At 41.4% G+C, this 16,990-nt stretch overlaps 1 protein-coding gene across 1 annotated transcript in view; it reads right to left on the bottom strand.

Moving 5' to 3' along the window:
• UST (uronyl 2-sulfotransferase) overlaps positions 1-16,990 on the bottom strand; it is a 372,714-nt gene that overhangs the window by 143,716 nt on the left and 212,008 nt on the right. The window contains exons 3-4 of the mRNA XM_037819198.1: positions 16,679-16,834; positions 3,517-3,596 (exon numbers count right to left, since the gene is read on the bottom strand). Of these exons, the coding sequence (XP_037675126.1) occupies positions 3,517-3,596; positions 16,679-16,834 (236 nt within the window). The remainder of the gene's footprint in view (positions 1-3,516; positions 3,597-16,678; positions 16,835-16,990) is intronic.

Here is a 16,990-nt window from a genome sequence, read left to right as displayed (position 1 = left end):
AAAGAGTAGCATCTTATAGGCCAAGGCAATCTAACTCAGTTCTCCATATAGTCCAGGTGAAAATCACTTGTTTGGCCTGAATTTCCAGGCAGTTAAGAACTGTATGAAACAGCCCTGTAGTAGAAAACCCCAAATGTCAGCAAAAGCCCTGAGTCCCAGAGGGATGTGTCATCTTCTCTGGCAGGAAACCTCTCAGACAACTACAGAAATTGTAGTCGATTGATCGATGATTGATTGATACTACTGAACTATTACTCGGCTACAACTGCCTTCCATGGTTAGACTGATAAAATTGAATATGGCCAAACAGTTACTTTTGGTTCCAAAAAAGAAAAAAGAACAGAGCACGCTGCCTTAATAATGAATAAGTCAGTCAGCTTCTGAGTCACCAAGAACCCAGGGTAGTATTTTACATCACTTGTAGTGTCTAAATTTCAAGGAAAGAATGTCATATTTAAAGGAAAAATGAAATAAAAGGAAATTAGTATCAATATAATGCCATGCACTTCAAAAGTTCAGAACATTTATGTGCAAAAGAGGTGTGGAGAGGGAGGCTAGACTTTTAACCTTATATTTTGCCCATGAGCAAGTATCTTGCTACATGTTAATGATGTAAGGTAGATTTGGAATATCACCAAAGAATATTAGGCTACAGCATCAATTCCTTCTGAGTAATCTCATTATCCTGAAATGGAGCACAAACCTATCAACAGTTATAAGGATGTGTTTCTTAGGAGCAGCTTAAACATCTATATGCCTTCTAGTTAGAAAATACAGAACTCATTTTTAAAAGTATATTAAAGCCCTCTTAAGAAGTCCCAATTCAGTTCTTTTTCTCTGCTGATTATACCTTTTGGAATTTTTTTGGTATGCCCAGTTTGCCATTTATACCCAAGAAATTTTAGTTAAAATAAAGCCATTCCCTTGAAAAAGAAAAGCTGGTTTTTAATTCCCGCATTCTGTGAGTGTCACGATAGTCTTCTGAGGTATTACATTTCAATTTTTCCTTTATTCACTTTGATGGAAGTGTTGAACCTAAGACCTCAGGCCCTGTGCATGTGGAGTGGGAAGGGAGGAGAAGATTGTTCCCACAAAGTGAGCTTTTTATGGGAGCAGAGCTGGTCAGGCCACCCCTTCTATTCTGTCTGGCCTTACTGGAGTCCCTTCTATTCGTCTCTGTCCAACTTTCGCTCGTGCTGATCTCTGCACCAGAGATGACGCCCTCCTCACCTGTGTAATGCTGACCCTCCTTGGGGAGCCTTCCCTGACTCCCTTTCCAGATGGAGGTTCTCCCTAGGGGAGAACACGCAGCCCCTCTTCCGATAGCCATCACACTTCACTGCCACTCCCTACCTGAGGTCTCTCTTCCTGTCTGAACTGAAAGCTCCCTGAAGGCAAGAACTGGTCCCGCTCATTGCAGAAGCCCCATCCTAGTGCCAGGGAGGGGAGATGGAGAGCACTCCATCAATATGTGTTTTACGGTCAGAGCTGGAGACGGGCCCTGCTCTCTCAGGGCAGCACGAGGCTCAGGAAATAAACCGTGGGTACAGACTGGGATTCCTACTGACATGTCTTATTTAAAGCCCTTCTGAATATCTCAACGAGATTGGAGGTTTTCCTCCAGGTGCTCAGAGGATCCCTGGCTGGTGGGGGTGGGCAGGAACCATCTCTATTTCACAGACAGAACCCGGAGACCCTAATTGGTGAACGACTTGTCCTGCATTGCGGGCAGTGGGAAGGCAAAGTCTGACCTGTATGTCCCGACTCCAGGCTAACCCTGTTTTCTGCACATACGGCATTGTCTAAGAGGCATTTATTGCTTTCTTTCTTTTTTCTTTTACAACTATAATAGTCAAGATCAAATTCTTGGCATGTGTTTGACAGTAAAGGCCACAATAAAATATGGTCACTGAGCTGGACCGAGTTTTCCGCTGACTCAATTAAGATCTCGCCCTTGCCTTCACATTAGAGTTTTCCACTGTCCTGAGTTAATTTTTGAAATTCATTGCATTCCAATTTGTTTGGGCTGTAAAGATTTGAACTATGAAGCAAGAAGAGTGGAACGAATGAGGTTGAGGGCATCTGGGGAGACAGAAGGCAGCTCACTAGAAAAGCAGGGTTCAGAGGAGCAGGGATGGCTGGTTATAGGTCAGGAAAGCAATTCCTATTAGAGCTAGAAAGTCTTCATTACCTAATTACACCTCATTACATGCTGTGGGCCTATGGAACAAGAGGCAAAGATGCACACCACAAACAAGCCACTTTTTAAGTGTAGTTGGAAACATCTCATGGCCCTTGGTGTTCAGGCTCAGGCCACCGAGGGTAAGGAGCAGGCTCCCATTCAGCTATCAGGCAGCAGGGAATGAGACAGCTGCTCCTTGGCCATGCTTAATTTGCACAGGGCCTGCTCTGTAGCAGGGGATCCTTTGAAGGCTGAAGTCTTCTCCCATCCCCTCTTGTCTTTTTTGGGCAGCACACGCAGGGTAGGCTGGGTAGTCAGACATGCCCATGTGAGCCATGCATGCCTGTATGTGAGCTGTGCACGCTCATGTGTGAGTGGACAGGCTCTGAGAGCCCCTGTGAGCCATGCAGACCAGTATGTGAGCTGGGCAGGCCCCTGAGAGCCCCGGTGAGCCAGGCAGGTCCCTATCAGTCCCTGTGAGCTGGGCACGACAGGCTGTCTGGGCCACCAGGTACCTGCTGGCTCACAGATAGGGTGCACTGGCCTCTCATGGGCAACCAGTTTAGAACCCAGTGAGGTCTAGTGTCCTCATGTTAAAGGAGGACGTGGCTGCCAGCCAGGTCAGCAGGTGAGCTCTGGGGCCACTCTCCGTGAGCCAGGATACACTGAGAGGCAGCTCTGTGAGGGAGGGCCTCTGCTGACAGCCACAGGGCAGAGCACACAGAACAGAGGTTCTGTGTGCCATTAGCAGACCCAGGCACTAGCACTGCAATGTGGGGAGCAGTGGCATTAGCATCAGAAGGTCACTGCAGCTGGAGAGGAAACAGATTTCTAAAATACCCCCACCACGATCAAGCATGCCAGGCTCAGAATAATAAAAAGGAGTATTAAAAAGGAGGGCAGAGAGGCTATAAAGAGGCTTTACTCTACCACTAAGCCATTCTGAGTCCTTTGCAGGTTCCAACGGTACAAAAATGTGCAATAAAATACTTATGCTAAAATACCCATCTCTTGCCTCCTATTTGTTTTGATACAAAACTTGGATTTTTCTTTTTTTTTTTTTTTAAAAGAATTGTCAGGTCAAATGGCTTCTCATTAAAAGTTATTCTAAGTTTTCACAAGATTTAAGATTAGTATTCTGGGATGAAACAAAGCTTTTGTCCAAATATTTCAAATTTTGATCCCTCCACAGAAAAAAATAAACGGATTAAATGTCTTTTCAAGGGCAATTGACTGCTTGGAAAATGAAGGTAGATCTGAAACTAACTGTTCATTAGAAGCATTTTAAATACTTAAAAGAAATGAAAGCACCATTAAACTGGAACATGTCTTACCTTGAAAAGTTGAGGAAGTGAACATGTCGGGTGAATAAATAAGGTTGTTCGGCAGTACTTATATTTTTAATCAATTCCATCTATTAAAAAAAAAAAGCACAAAATCAGCATGTATAGGATCCAATTCATGGAGACCAACTCAACTCCCTCATCCCCACATATTATCTCTTGGGCCAGGGCCACACAGCTGTGTTTTGTGCAATATTTATGAACTTTACATTAGGCTGCTTAGTCCATAAAATAGTGCTACCCAAATTTATAGTAGTGAATCTAATTTAGTTGATTGCTACCATGAAAACAAGGTGACAGATGAAGTTATTTCAATTGGGGAAATAAGTGTGCTGCTATACTTAAATGCAAGTAATAAAATGCCTTTAATCTACTACTTTAGAGTCAAATTAAGACAAAGATCAGTCATTATTTTATATTTCTATAATGATATTATTGGGACCTGCGGAAATATTTGAAACTAGTTCTGCAGAATTTAAAAGGGGGAATAAAATGAGGCAGTACTTCATTATTTTCCTTTTTTTAATTAAAAATTATATAAAGAAAACATTTCACAGGAAACACACAAACCCCAAACCTCTTGATTTGGGTGGGTGGCCACCTGAATTATTTATTTGTAGTTATCAGCAAGTCAAAAAAGTAGTTTATGTTCATGTAAACTAACTTTTATGGCCTTCTGGAACATGTCATGATATGGAAAATGCCAGTAAAATTTGTTAGAAATTCCAAACATTCTTTTGACTCTGACTTCCTGAATCCCACTTTCCTCGGATGTTCTAATTGGTCTCATCAAAACTGACACACTGTGGAATAAAAAAAACAGTACACTAAAGATAAATACTTTGGAAGAACATCAGAAGTGCAGCTTTTCCTGTTTTATGAATAGCTCAAGGTGAACAGGGAAACAAAGGACGATCATCACGTGTCAACCACAGTAGCAAAAACAAAAACAAAATAAGAGTCTCGAAGTTCTAGTTTGTCTCAAACACAGCAGAATCCTGGGTCTGCCTTGTTACTCATACCTATCCTGGTGGCTGACACATACACTAGGGCCCGATAAACATAACTCCAATGAGATGTGCTTTATAGACTGTTACGCTGGGATCTCGGGTCTAAACTCTTTAATCAGCTGTTTGTGTTCACAAAGATTGTTTGAATAAATGAAATTGAATTTTAAAAATAAATTGCATTTAGTTCATAAACCCCGTGCTTCTGTTCATCACTGGCAGACCCAGATAAATAATGGTTTGTCTGTCTGCAAGCTTGAGCATAAAAGGAAATTAAATCCTGGCTCTTTATCCACTGTTTATCCTCCACACCCTCCCCTACATGCTCCATTGCTTGTTTGGGGGTGTACAACTTCCTGTCTGTTCCTACTATTTATTTTGATTTTTGATGTATCTACCAATTACTGATTTCAAAGCATGACAATAGATCATTTATCTCTGAGGGTGTCTGCTTAGAAACATAACTCTTTATTGGGTGTATGTTTAATATAGACAATTGATGTGCTAATCTCTAGATTCTTTTTATTCAAATATTTCTCTACACACATAAGTCTAATACAAGAAAGCCCCCAAGTAATGTACCAGAAAACTGGAAGAAACAGCCCACAAGAAAAAAAATTTTTTTTTCCCATTTTCAATATTATATTACATTTTCTAAACACATGTCAATGTGTTAAATTTAATGAAGAAACAGTGGTGGTTGGGTTTTGAGAACAATGTCATAATAGTCGTAAAGTTGTCTATTTTACGAGGAAAATGGATTAGCAGTGACAATCTATAACTCTTTCTGGACATATCTTTAAATAAAGAATAAAGGCTCTAATGCTCATGTTTATTGCACTAGTTCAGTGAAATCAGAGAGGACATTTCTGCTCTCATATAATTTGCCACTGCCCGCCAAATAATAAAATCGTTTACAATTAAGTGATTAATCACTTAGGATAAAGGCATTATGTTCAAGGTGTCATTTGATCTTTGTCACAAACGCAAAAATCTGGGCCAGGCTTTCCCTGTTTCTAGTAACAAGCAATGGTGCCCTTGAGCTCCTCCTGCCTATCACCTGGGTCTCCCCCCAACCCTGGGTCCTCTACCTTTGCCAGACCCCACCATTTCTCTGCCTGCTTTGCCCCCATGTGTGCCTGTGCCCCATTTTACTCTGCCTGATCTGCTCCCATTGGAGCTCTGACTCCACCTTTTCTCTGCCCGGCATTGGTGGTATCACATGAGAAAACAGCATGACCTAAACCACCACAGACACTCCTTCCCCGCCCCCGTTTGTGCGTGACTACCCACTGCACACACTCGTTCATCTTTCTCCATTCAGCACTAGCTGACACTGGTCAGGCCTTGGATATGGAAACATGGAAGACACAGAGAAAAGACAGTGGGATGTGTCCTATGGGTACCCCAAGCCCACTGTGGCCAGACCTAACTCCGAATCCTCTCCCTTTTCCACCCCTTGTTGCAGCCTATCCTCTCTAGACAGCTCTGCTCTTGTTGACAGCTCTCTCCACGCACTCACCTTTGGCTTCTCTCCTTCCAGACTCCCTCATTCAACCACTGGATGAGACTTGTTAATTCCACCCCTAGTCTGTCTCCTAGCCGGCTCTCAAGACCATGCGATCTATGGGCAGCTGACCAGGCCACACTCGTCCCTCCCTCACACCAGAGCCCGACTGTCTCTGGCTTCCTCTACTGGAATGTTGATCCTCTTCTCTCTGCATTCTCCTCATTACTCTTCGCATCTGCCTGAAATGCTGACCCCTCAAGTGGTCCTCCTGGACCCCATCAGTCACACCCATTGATCTACTACAATCAGGCACTGAGCTGCTCCAACTGTGGCTACTTCAACAAATGGTGCTGGTAAAACTGGATCCCCATATGCAAAAGAATTAAGGTGGCCCATACCTCACACCATACACAAAAAGTAATTCAAAATGGATCAAGGACCTAAATAAAAGAAACAAAACTGCAAAACTCCTAGAAAAAAAGAAAGGGAAACACTTTCAGGACTTTGTGTTAGGCAATGGTTTTGTAGACTACACTGAGAAAACAAGAAACAAAAGAAAAAAAATAGATAAATGGGACCTCATCAAAATTAAAAACTTTTGTGCATCAAAGGGCTTTATCGAGAAAGTAAAAGACAACCTACAGAATGAGAGAAAATATTTGGAAACTATATATTTGATAAGGGTCTAGAAGGCATGATATAAAAAGCACTCCTACAACTCAGCATCATAATGACCTACAATCCAATTAAGAAATGGACTTGAATAGACATTTCTCCAAAGAAGAATGGACAATAAACACATGAAAAGATGCTTTAATGTCACTAGCCATTAGAGAATGCAAACCAAACCCACAATGAGATATTATTTCATATCCACTAAAATGGCTATTATGGAAACAACAGAAAATAATAAGTGTTGGAGAGGATGTAGAGAAATACAAACACTTGTCCATTGTGGTGGGAATGTAAAATGGTGCAGCAGCTGTGGAAAACAATTTTGCAGTTCCTCAGAAACTTATGTATAGAATTGCCATACGACTGGAGGATCCCACTTCCAGGCATATACCACAGAGAATTGAAAGCAGGGACTTAAAAAGATATGTGCACACCAATGTGCAATATATTGGCATTATTCACAATCACCAAAAGGCAGAAGCAACATCAATGAACCTTGAAGACATCATGTTGAGTTAAATAAGACAGACACAAAAGCACAAGTATTATATGATCTCACTTACATGAAATAAGCAGAATATGCAAATTTATAAAGTCAGAAATGAGAATACTGGTTACCAGGGGCCACTTGGGGATGGGGACTGGGAAGTTAATGTTTAGTTGGTAAGGAGTTTCTTTTTGAGGTGAAGGAAAAGTTTTGGTAATGGATGATGGTGATGAAGTCACAACTTTGTGAATTCAATTGACATCACTGAATTGTACATTGAAAGTGGATAAAATGGGATATTTTAGGTGGTCTATATGTCACCAGGAGAAAAAAAAATCCCATTGAACTGTACAACACAAGAATGAACCCAATAGTAATGGTATAATTAAAATAATTATTGTTAAATCAATTGTAACAAAGGTACCACACAAATGCAAAATGTTAATAATAGGGTATTGTGCCAGTTTGAATCTATTATGTCCCCCAAAAAAGCCATGTTCTTTTAATCCAATCTTGTGACTTATTATGGGTGGGATCTTTTGATTAGGTTGTTTCCATGGAGATGTGACCTATCCAACTGTGGGTGAGATCTTTTGATTAGATTATTTCCATGGAGGTGTGACCCTGCCCATTCAAGGTGGGTCGTGATTAGTTTACTGGAGCCCTTAACAGAGCTCAGGGGATGACACCGACCCAGATGCTTGGAGGTGGAAACAGAAAGACATTTGGAGATGCTCAGCTAAGAGATGAAGCCCAGAGTTTGCCACGGAAAAGATAAGAGAGGGCCCCCAGATGCTTAGAGAGAAACATTCTGGGAGAACAAGCAAGGATGTACAGGAGCTGAGAGAGAGAAGCTAAGAGAGACAGAAGCCCAGGAACATTTTGGAGAAAGCCATTTTGAAACAAGAACCCAGGAACAAAGGACGAGCAGACACCAGCCACATGTCTTCCCAGCTGACAGAGGTGTTCCAGATGCCATCGGCCCTTCTTCAGTGAAGTCATCCTCTTGTGGATGCCTTAGTTTAGACCCTTTTATGGCCTTAGAACTGCAAATTTGTAACCCAATAAATCCCCCTTATAAAAGCCAATCCATTTCTGGTATTTTGCCTTTTGGCAGCTTTAGCAAACCAGAACAGGTACTTTCTGCATAATTTTACTGTAAGCCTATATCTATAATAATTTTTTAAAAAGGGAATTAAGACAAACACGCACACACTGTTCTTGTTTGCTAATGCTGCTGAAATGCAAAACACCAGAAATGGATTGGCTTTTATAAAGGAGGTTTATTTGGTTACACAGTGACAGTCTTAAGTCCATAAAGTGTCCAAGGTAATGCAATCGGGTACCTTCACTGGAGGATGGCCAGTGGTGTCCCAAAAACCTCTGTTAGCTGGGAAGACATGTGCCTGGAGTCTGCTCCAAGTTCTGGGTTCAAAATGGCTTTCTCCCAGGACATTCCTCTCTAGGCCTCAGCTCCTCTTCAAAATGTCACTCTCAGTTGCTCTTGGGGTGTGTGTCCTCTCTTAGCTTCTCTGGAGCAAGTCTGCTTATAATGGCTGTCTTCAAACTGTCTCTCATCTGCAGCTACTCTGTCAGCTTCTGTGCATTCTTCAAAGTGTCCCTCTTGGCTGTAGCAAGCTCACTCCTTCTGTCTGAGCTTATATAGTGCTCCAGTAAACTAATCAAGGCCCATACTGAATGGGTGGGGCCCCATCTCCATGGAAATTATCCAATGAAAGATCTCACCCACAGTTGAATGATCACATCTCCACAGAAACATCCAATCAAAAGTCTCCAACCCAATCAACACCAATACATTTCCTGCCCACACAAGACAGCATCAAAGATAATGGCGTTTTGAAATGCAAGCCGAGAGCAAAGGACCAGCAGATGCCAGCCATGTGTCTTCCCAGCTGACAGAGGTGTTCCAGATGCCATCCGCCCTTCTTCAGTGAAGTCATCCTCTTGTGGATGCCTTACCAGCACGCACACATACTACACACACACAAAGGCAAAGATCAAGCAGACTTTATTATGCATAGGATATGCTAGGAAGTTGTTTATAATCTTTTCCTTTATACCTAACTGGCTGCGGTGGCAGAGCAGAAAACCTTTACCTGCAGTTTTCTGCTCTCCATGCACAGCCAATTTAGAAAAGACTTTGCTCCTGAATTCTTTTGGACACGCTTATCAGCAGTAATGGCGTTGGGTCCTATTCTGCTCTGAATTCTTGTGTCATTCATGAACAACTGGATGTCCTATAATTTTGCAAAACAAGCTTTTAACACTATCAGAGCAGAACATGGAACCGTTCACAGGAGAACTCCTTGACCTTCAGCCTCAGGGGCTGGGAGGGTAGCTCTAGGATCGGGCCCCCTTTCCCTTCCCTCACAGACAGGGAAGCTCCTTTAGCAGGAGGCAGGAGGGTCTCCCTCCGTTCGCTTCAGGGCTGAGTGGTCAAGAGGACAAACCAGCCTGCAGTGAGGAAGAGACGGCCACCAGGGGGAGCAATGATGTGAGCAAGGCTGCCTTGGAATAGGAGAGAAAATCTACCTCAAGGCTACAACTGGGCGTAGAGGAAAACATGTATTTTATGTTTTCAGGCCTTGTTGCTTTTTACATAAGCAGGACTCAGCTTCTGTCTACTGGATTCCAAAACAAGACCTTGTTGGCAGACACTGTGGTTTGATTCCAAGCAACTCCATGCCTGTAGACACTGTCTCTCCACTATAAAGTCAGGAAGCTCTGAGGGTAATTCTAGAAGAGGCTTTTCCTACACATTTCAATCAAGGGATGAGAATGCAGGCTCCTGAGTAGACAACACTAAGTAAGACTGTAGGGGAGATGTGTCTTTAGAAGTTTGAGGGAGTCTCAGGTGAAAGAGCTATTATTCTGATTTAGTGAAGGATTCAGTTTAATAAAAGGGAAGCTCTCCAACTATTAGAGCCTTATCACAAGGACTCCTCCCTAGAGTTGCACATGAGGATCAACTAGGGAATTTTGCCCGCTAAAGATACAAATACCTGCTACACCACTAAAGGGTCTAACTCAGTATTTTGTAGCAGGACCTTGAAATATGTGTAGTGGAAAATCTCCCCAGCAGATTTGGATGCCCTTCTGGTTAAAAACCATTGTTAAGCCCCCCCTCCCACTGTCCACTGACTAAAATTCCACTTCCTTAAGCCAGCACTCAAGAGTTCTCCAGGTGATCCTGGATGGGATCTGAGGATGGAGGACAGGAGGCTCAAAGGGACACAGTTGGGACATAAGGGAAAAAAAAAGGAAATATAGAATCTAAGCTTTGTATCATTGTTGAATCTCTCATACTTCTTAGCTGCACTTAATGGGATTGCATAAAAGAATGTTCTTGTTCATGGGAATTGTACATGTGAATTATAGTGTTTGTTCAAGGATGTGTGCAGCTTGCTCTCATATGTTCAGAAGACAGAGCAATAGATGATGGATGATAGGGAGGGAGGGAGGGAGGGAAAGAAAGAAATGATGGATTGGGGTATTGGTGGAGGGGGTCAGGGTATGCTGTGTATGGGGTTTGTATTGTTTTTGCAACTGTTCCTGTAACTTTGAATTTATTTCAAAAAAAAAAAAAAAACAAAAAAAACAAAAACACCCTCTCACAGCACCCCTTCCCCAGGAACTCTTCTGTCCACTAATGTAAACTTAGCTTGTATATCAGCAGGCATTACCCCTTACTGTTCCCCATAAACATCTTTTTACAAAAAAAAAAAAAAAAAGAGTTCTCCAGGGTTGACCCCAGCTTGAGTCTGTCTTTCCTCCTGATTGACATTATGCTCTAGTCTGATGAACTACTCACTGTCTCCTGTACACACTTGTCCTTCCCTCTAAAGTGTGGTGATAACACTGTCCCAATGCTGCTTCAAGGATTAGAAACAAGATACACAAGCATTGAGTCTGGTGTCTGTTGCTCAGACATAGCATTAACAGCAAGTACTCAGTAAGCTGTCATCAGAATGAATGAACAAACAATGGAGAAACTGCTTCAAAAGTAAATGAGTGATGCATGGATAAACAAAATGTGGTATATTTATACAGTGGAATTGTATTCAGTCGTTAAAAGGAATGAAATTCTCATACATGTTACATATGTAGTTTCCTCATTGCTAAAGGAAATACTATGTGATGGGTTGGCTTAAACAATGGGAATTTATTGGCTCACAGTTTTGAGGTTACGCGAAATCCAAATCAAGGCATCATCAAGGTGATGCTCTCTTCCTGAAGACTGGCGTTCTGGGGCTGGCTGCTGGTGATTCTTAGTTCTAGGCTCCTCTGTCACATGACAAGGCACATGGCAGCCTCTCTGGGCCTCTCCCTTCTCTTCCAGTTTCCACTGATGTTCAGCTTCTTGCTTCCTGTGGCTTTCCTTCTCTGTCTGAATTTCATTCTGCGTGTAAGTAAGAGGATTAAGACCCATCCTGAATCAGGTGGGTCACACCTTAACTGAAGTAGCCTTGTTAAAAGGTCCAACTTAAAGTGGGTTCACCCACAGGAATGGATTGAGTTTAAGAACATGTTTTGCTGAGGTACATAGCTCCAAACCACCACATGCTACAACATGGATGAACCTTGAAGACTTCATGTTAAGTGAAATAAGCCAGACACAAAAGGACAGATGTATGATTTCACTTATAAGAAATACCTAGAATAAGAAAATTCATAGAGACAGAAAGTACTATAGATTAGAGGTCACCAGGGGCCAAGAAGGTGAAATGGGGAATTATTGTTTATTGATACAGAATTTCTGTTTGGGATGCTGGAAAAGATTTGGTAATGGATGGTGATGATGGTAACACAGCACTGTGAATGTGTTTAATAGTACTGAAATGTACACTTAAAAATGATTAAAATGAGAAATTTTGTGTTATACATGTTACTAAAATAAAATTTTTTTAAAAATGACTTGATTGAACTGCAGTCAGACAACCACACCTTTGGGAAACCTCGGAGGAGAACCTGTGGCACCTAGACCTTTTCCATATTTAATATCCTGTATTTTGATAAACTCTTTCTTTAACATCTCATTGCATTACAGTCATGGCTCATATACTCGGGGTGTGCACTGAGAATCATGAGAGAGGGAAAAGTTAAAATACTGCAAAGGGTACTTGACCAAGAAGTTAGAGAGATCCAGGACATGCTGGCAGAGGATCTCTACCTCCCCTACCCTCTGAATAGCTTTCATGGTTTTGATCATTTGAACAGCTGCTGAATAGAATTGGAGCAGATGTCAGGTTCAAAGTGAATAGGAGGAGCTTTTACTGGTATGGCTAAGGGAGGACCATTCGGCAACCCCAATCTGTGAACTGTGAGTTCTGTGGGGTGCAAATGAGCATCACAGACATGTAGAGTTCCCTGGTCAAATACGACTGGGAAGCACTAAGTGGAACACAGGTAAACAGATTTTTGTTTTTGTTTTTAATTGCAAGAACTCTCAGAATCTTTATATAACGCTAACAATCATTGTGAGCTTTGTTGAGGGGGACAAGCAAGGCCTGCAGCATTTCCCATATCTCTACCCACTCACTGGTATATTTTTATCTCCAAAATAATTGCATGAAATAATAAAGAAAAGTAATTAGCATGTTTAATTACTAAACATTGACCATACAATTTTAATTACTAAATGCTGAATATAAGAATTTAACTAGTTTCTGCTTTTAATTTCTAATCCTCAGTAGTTATGATACAAATAAAAATCATGAAATTACTTGCTTTCTCAATCTTCTAGACTCATATGCCAACAAGTTTTTGTCCTTCTCCAGTAAGAATAAGATAATTGTCAATTCTGATGTCAGTGATATACCTTATGCCACTTTGACCTTTACTGTGGTTAGAGCAACATTCTGAAAGATACCATCAGACCATTTACGAAGATGGTCATGGTTGTTTTAGCAATCACATCCCATGTCTTCTGGAAAAAAGTTCCCTATCTTTCAAAGTATATGTAAATTACATTTTCTAGGAGATCATCTAAGCCAGCCCGAGAAACAGATCTGGCTTTAGAGAGCACATGAAATGATGTCATTACCGATTTGTGTTCGGTTTTGTGTGGAGGCCCAACATTTGGCCAACAGTGGTTCTCTATGCTTGTCTGTGAAGGCAGGGTTTCAAAATACAAACTTCAAAGGTGTTACTATTTTCATAAGGGCAGATGTAAAAGGAATTTTATAGGCATTCCAGCATTTGGCATCTTCACACTCCCTTTCCTTTTCAATAATCCTTTCAGTGTCTAATTCCATCAAACAGATTTTTAAAATTTAGTACTGTGAGTGTGAACGTGTGTGTGTGTGTGTGTGTGTGTGTGTGTGTGATGACAGCTACCCTCCAGGGTGAGATGAGTGAATTTGACCTGACCCAAAGAGGGGCCTTTTGTGTATGAATGGAACAGTACAGATGATTCCAGTCTTATTAATGGACACTGTTCCAAAGTTCATTTGTAAGTCAGTGGTTTGGAACTTGGAGCTCATTTTCTCATAGAAGAAATGTTCTACATGGTGGATGGAGTTCCAGGCCAGCATACAAAAGCTTGTTTAAATTATATTGCACCTGAAGCAGAATTCTTTACTTACTCTAGAAAGAAATGTTTTTATGGCAGCAGATTTTCATAATTCTACTGTTTAGGGTTGAGAACCACTGAACTATATGATTTTAACTAGTCTCATAAACTACTTACCCCTCATTCCTTTAATATATTACCAAGGAGACTAACCATTCATGCCATAAACTATTTCTTGAATATTTAGGTTAAAATATATATTTTTTCTGCTTGTTCCATGTAAATTGAAACTTTAGTTAAGGGGATACATAACAAGAGAAGAGTTTCTTTAAACATTCTTGAACTATTTCAAACTTGGTTTCTCATCGTGTTATTTCCGGGCTGGCTCTTTGCATGCCAGCTATTTGCAGAAACGGTCACTCTTGTTCCATTTGTTTTTACATCAAAATTGTAGATTTGTTTTTCTACCTTATCTTTACCTTTCTCTTAGGCTTTAAAACTTGCCTTATAATTTACTAGGATTCTAGAATGACTAAGTAATGAAACGCATTCTAGGTCACACTGACCGCAGGAATCAGAAACGTTTCAACTACCCTATACACAGATTATGTTAGAGAATAGATCACAGAATCACAGGGCTGGAAAGAACCTTAAAACACTGTCTAGTCTTATTCCCTGGCCTCCAGACAAGCCAACAATTCCAAACAGATGAGACACTAACGGATATTTTAAGAGAGAAGGGTGGCCACGTCTTTAACCCTTTCTGGATTTAACAGTCCATACCCCATTAGTGAGTTATTCTTAATTTTTGATCTAAATCTTTCCATTTACAACTACACACTCATTTTAGTTTCTCATGTTTTCTCTTCATAGGAAAAAAAGCAGGTTTATCTGCGTACACTCCCACAAGATAAATTAAAGGTTATTCTAGTTTGTGTTCCCTTTTCTAGGACATTCCTGAACATCTCAAGGTCTCAGTCTTTGGTTACCTTTGTCTTATTCTCTCTGTGCTGTTTTCCTCCCTCTTCAGCAGTGGGAACTCAGACCCAGCTGCTGTATTTATGAAGCAAATGAGAACCCAGTACATAGCAATAGTTAAGCATAATTGGATAAGCAGACCCTAAGACTTAGACTCAAAGAAAAATCAAATTAAATAATTAACATAAGCTTTTTATTTATAGTCACTTTCAGGTAGTCAGAAGGGCATCAGATAGGTCTCTGTAGTAGATTGAATCATGTCCCCAACAAAGACTTGCTCAAGCCCTAACCCCTGGTCCTATGGGTGTGAACTCACTTGTAAATAGGATCTTTGAAGATGTTAAGGCCAAACTGAATCCGGGTGGGCCTTAACCCAATATAACTGAAGTCCTTATAAAGAGAGGAAATTGAGATGTAGCCAGTCAGTAGAAGCCAGAGGAGGTAGAAGACAGACTGCTATGGACAGATGCATCTACAAACCAAGGAACACGAAGGATTGCCAGCAAGTCAGCACCAGGATGCTAGAAACTTTGGAGAAAGCCTGATCTTACCAACAACTTGGTTTTGGACTTCTAATCTCCAAAGCTGTGAGACAATAAATTCTGGTTGGTTAAGCCAACCTGTCAGTGGTGTTTGTCATAGCAGCCCTGGCAAATTAAGACAGTCTTTAAGCCAGCAGAAGAAAAACTAACCCTACCAAACATAGTTATGCATCTTTCATGTCACCAAGTATAATTTTTCTATTGAGTCCACCACAGAACCTACAAGGGGCAAGCCTCAAATTATTTTTTGCTGATTGGCAATGACTATTTAAAGCTTGATGTTCAGAGATTCTTTTACGGAAGTTTTCAAAAGAATGGGCATATTGATCTCTATAATTTAGAAGACACTATATTTCCTGGCTTTGCAACATGTACTGTTGGCAATGATGCTGTCTAAAAGCAGCTCCTCTTTTCCCCCAAAAGACAAAGACAAGCTGTTGTTAATCAGTAATGGGACTCCTTTGCTTGTGAGGTTCTGCGTGCCTCCAAGGTCAGGGTGATAGCCGAAAGAAATGGACACAGGTGGAAATTATCACAATTATGACCTCAACTTGCTATTAAGCCATAGGCCTTGTGTATTTCCCAAACTCATAACTGGTGTATCCCCACCCACTGGTGCTGATCCTAGCATCTAAGGGGAAAGAAGCAGCTCTCTGAGGACAGGCTGACAAACTTGACCCAGTGATACGACTGTGAGAGCCTTATTCCTGACTTTTCTGCATTTACAAGGCTCCTCAGTGCAAACTGTCGGTTCCATCCTGCAGAAGTTTACTGGGTAGAATCAGTCTTCACAGCTTACTGGAGGGTGAACATGCCTAACCTCCAGCCAGCATGCCCACTGGTGTGTCTTGGCTACATGAGGGCAGAACTATTCCTGGGAAATGGGGTAATTCCTTGGCTACCGCTGAATACTCTGATGTCTTTTGAAGCCCAAGATTCCCTGAGCTTTCTGTAACAGGAAGCTCAATCCCCACATCAATCAATCAGATTCCCAGCAAAAGAGGATTTCCTCTTTACTATAACCAGAAAGACTGAGGACATTTGTGAGAAAACACAGAGGAGGGAATATTAAAAGAAAGATTTCACATTTTCACTGTCAAGATGTCAGCATTATTTATAGCTCTGTGACAAAACTATTTAAGATTTATGCATTGATCATTTTAGCTAAACAGACAATGGCAAGTCTACACCATCCTTAATCCATCCCAATAAAAATATTCCTTCAGGGAAACTTCCTGGTTTAAAAACCATTCCTTCAGAACCCTCCACTTGAATTTCCTTCCACACTCTGGCAACAATACAGTCTGAAATTGCAACCCTGGTATTCATTTATGGGAGCTTGAAGGCTGTCCTATAAGGCACCCACTAATTACACAAATGAACTGAAGCAAAATGTCATTTAACCATGGGCAGTCAACTTACTTGTTCATTTTTAGTAAGCCTGGTTTTGTTGTGAATGTCTGAGGTGACCAAATTGAATCCGTGCTTCTCTGACAAGATTCTCAGAAGCAAGACCACGGTCCGACTCCCACACTTGCCCACTCTGTTGTAGACCACCTGGCTCGGGAAAGGCAGGACCTGGGGACAGAACAAGAGAGCAAATGGAGACTTCTGTATGGCACCGCTAACGACCGCGCCCTCAGTTCAGGATGGTCAACCCTGATGCATCTGAATGAGAAGAGTCTGTTGCAAGGCAGCAAGAGAACGGGAGGGATGAACTATGGATGCACACGG

Source organism: Choloepus didactylus, chromosome 2 (assembly GCF_015220235.1).
Source record: "Choloepus didactylus isolate mChoDid1 chromosome 2, mChoDid1.pri, whole genome shotgun sequence".
NCBI lineage: Eukaryota > Metazoa > Chordata > Mammalia > Pilosa > Megalonychidae > Choloepus > Choloepus didactylus.
Note: the sequence above shows the minus strand (reverse complement) of the source record. Positions and strands in the feature narration are given on the sequence as shown.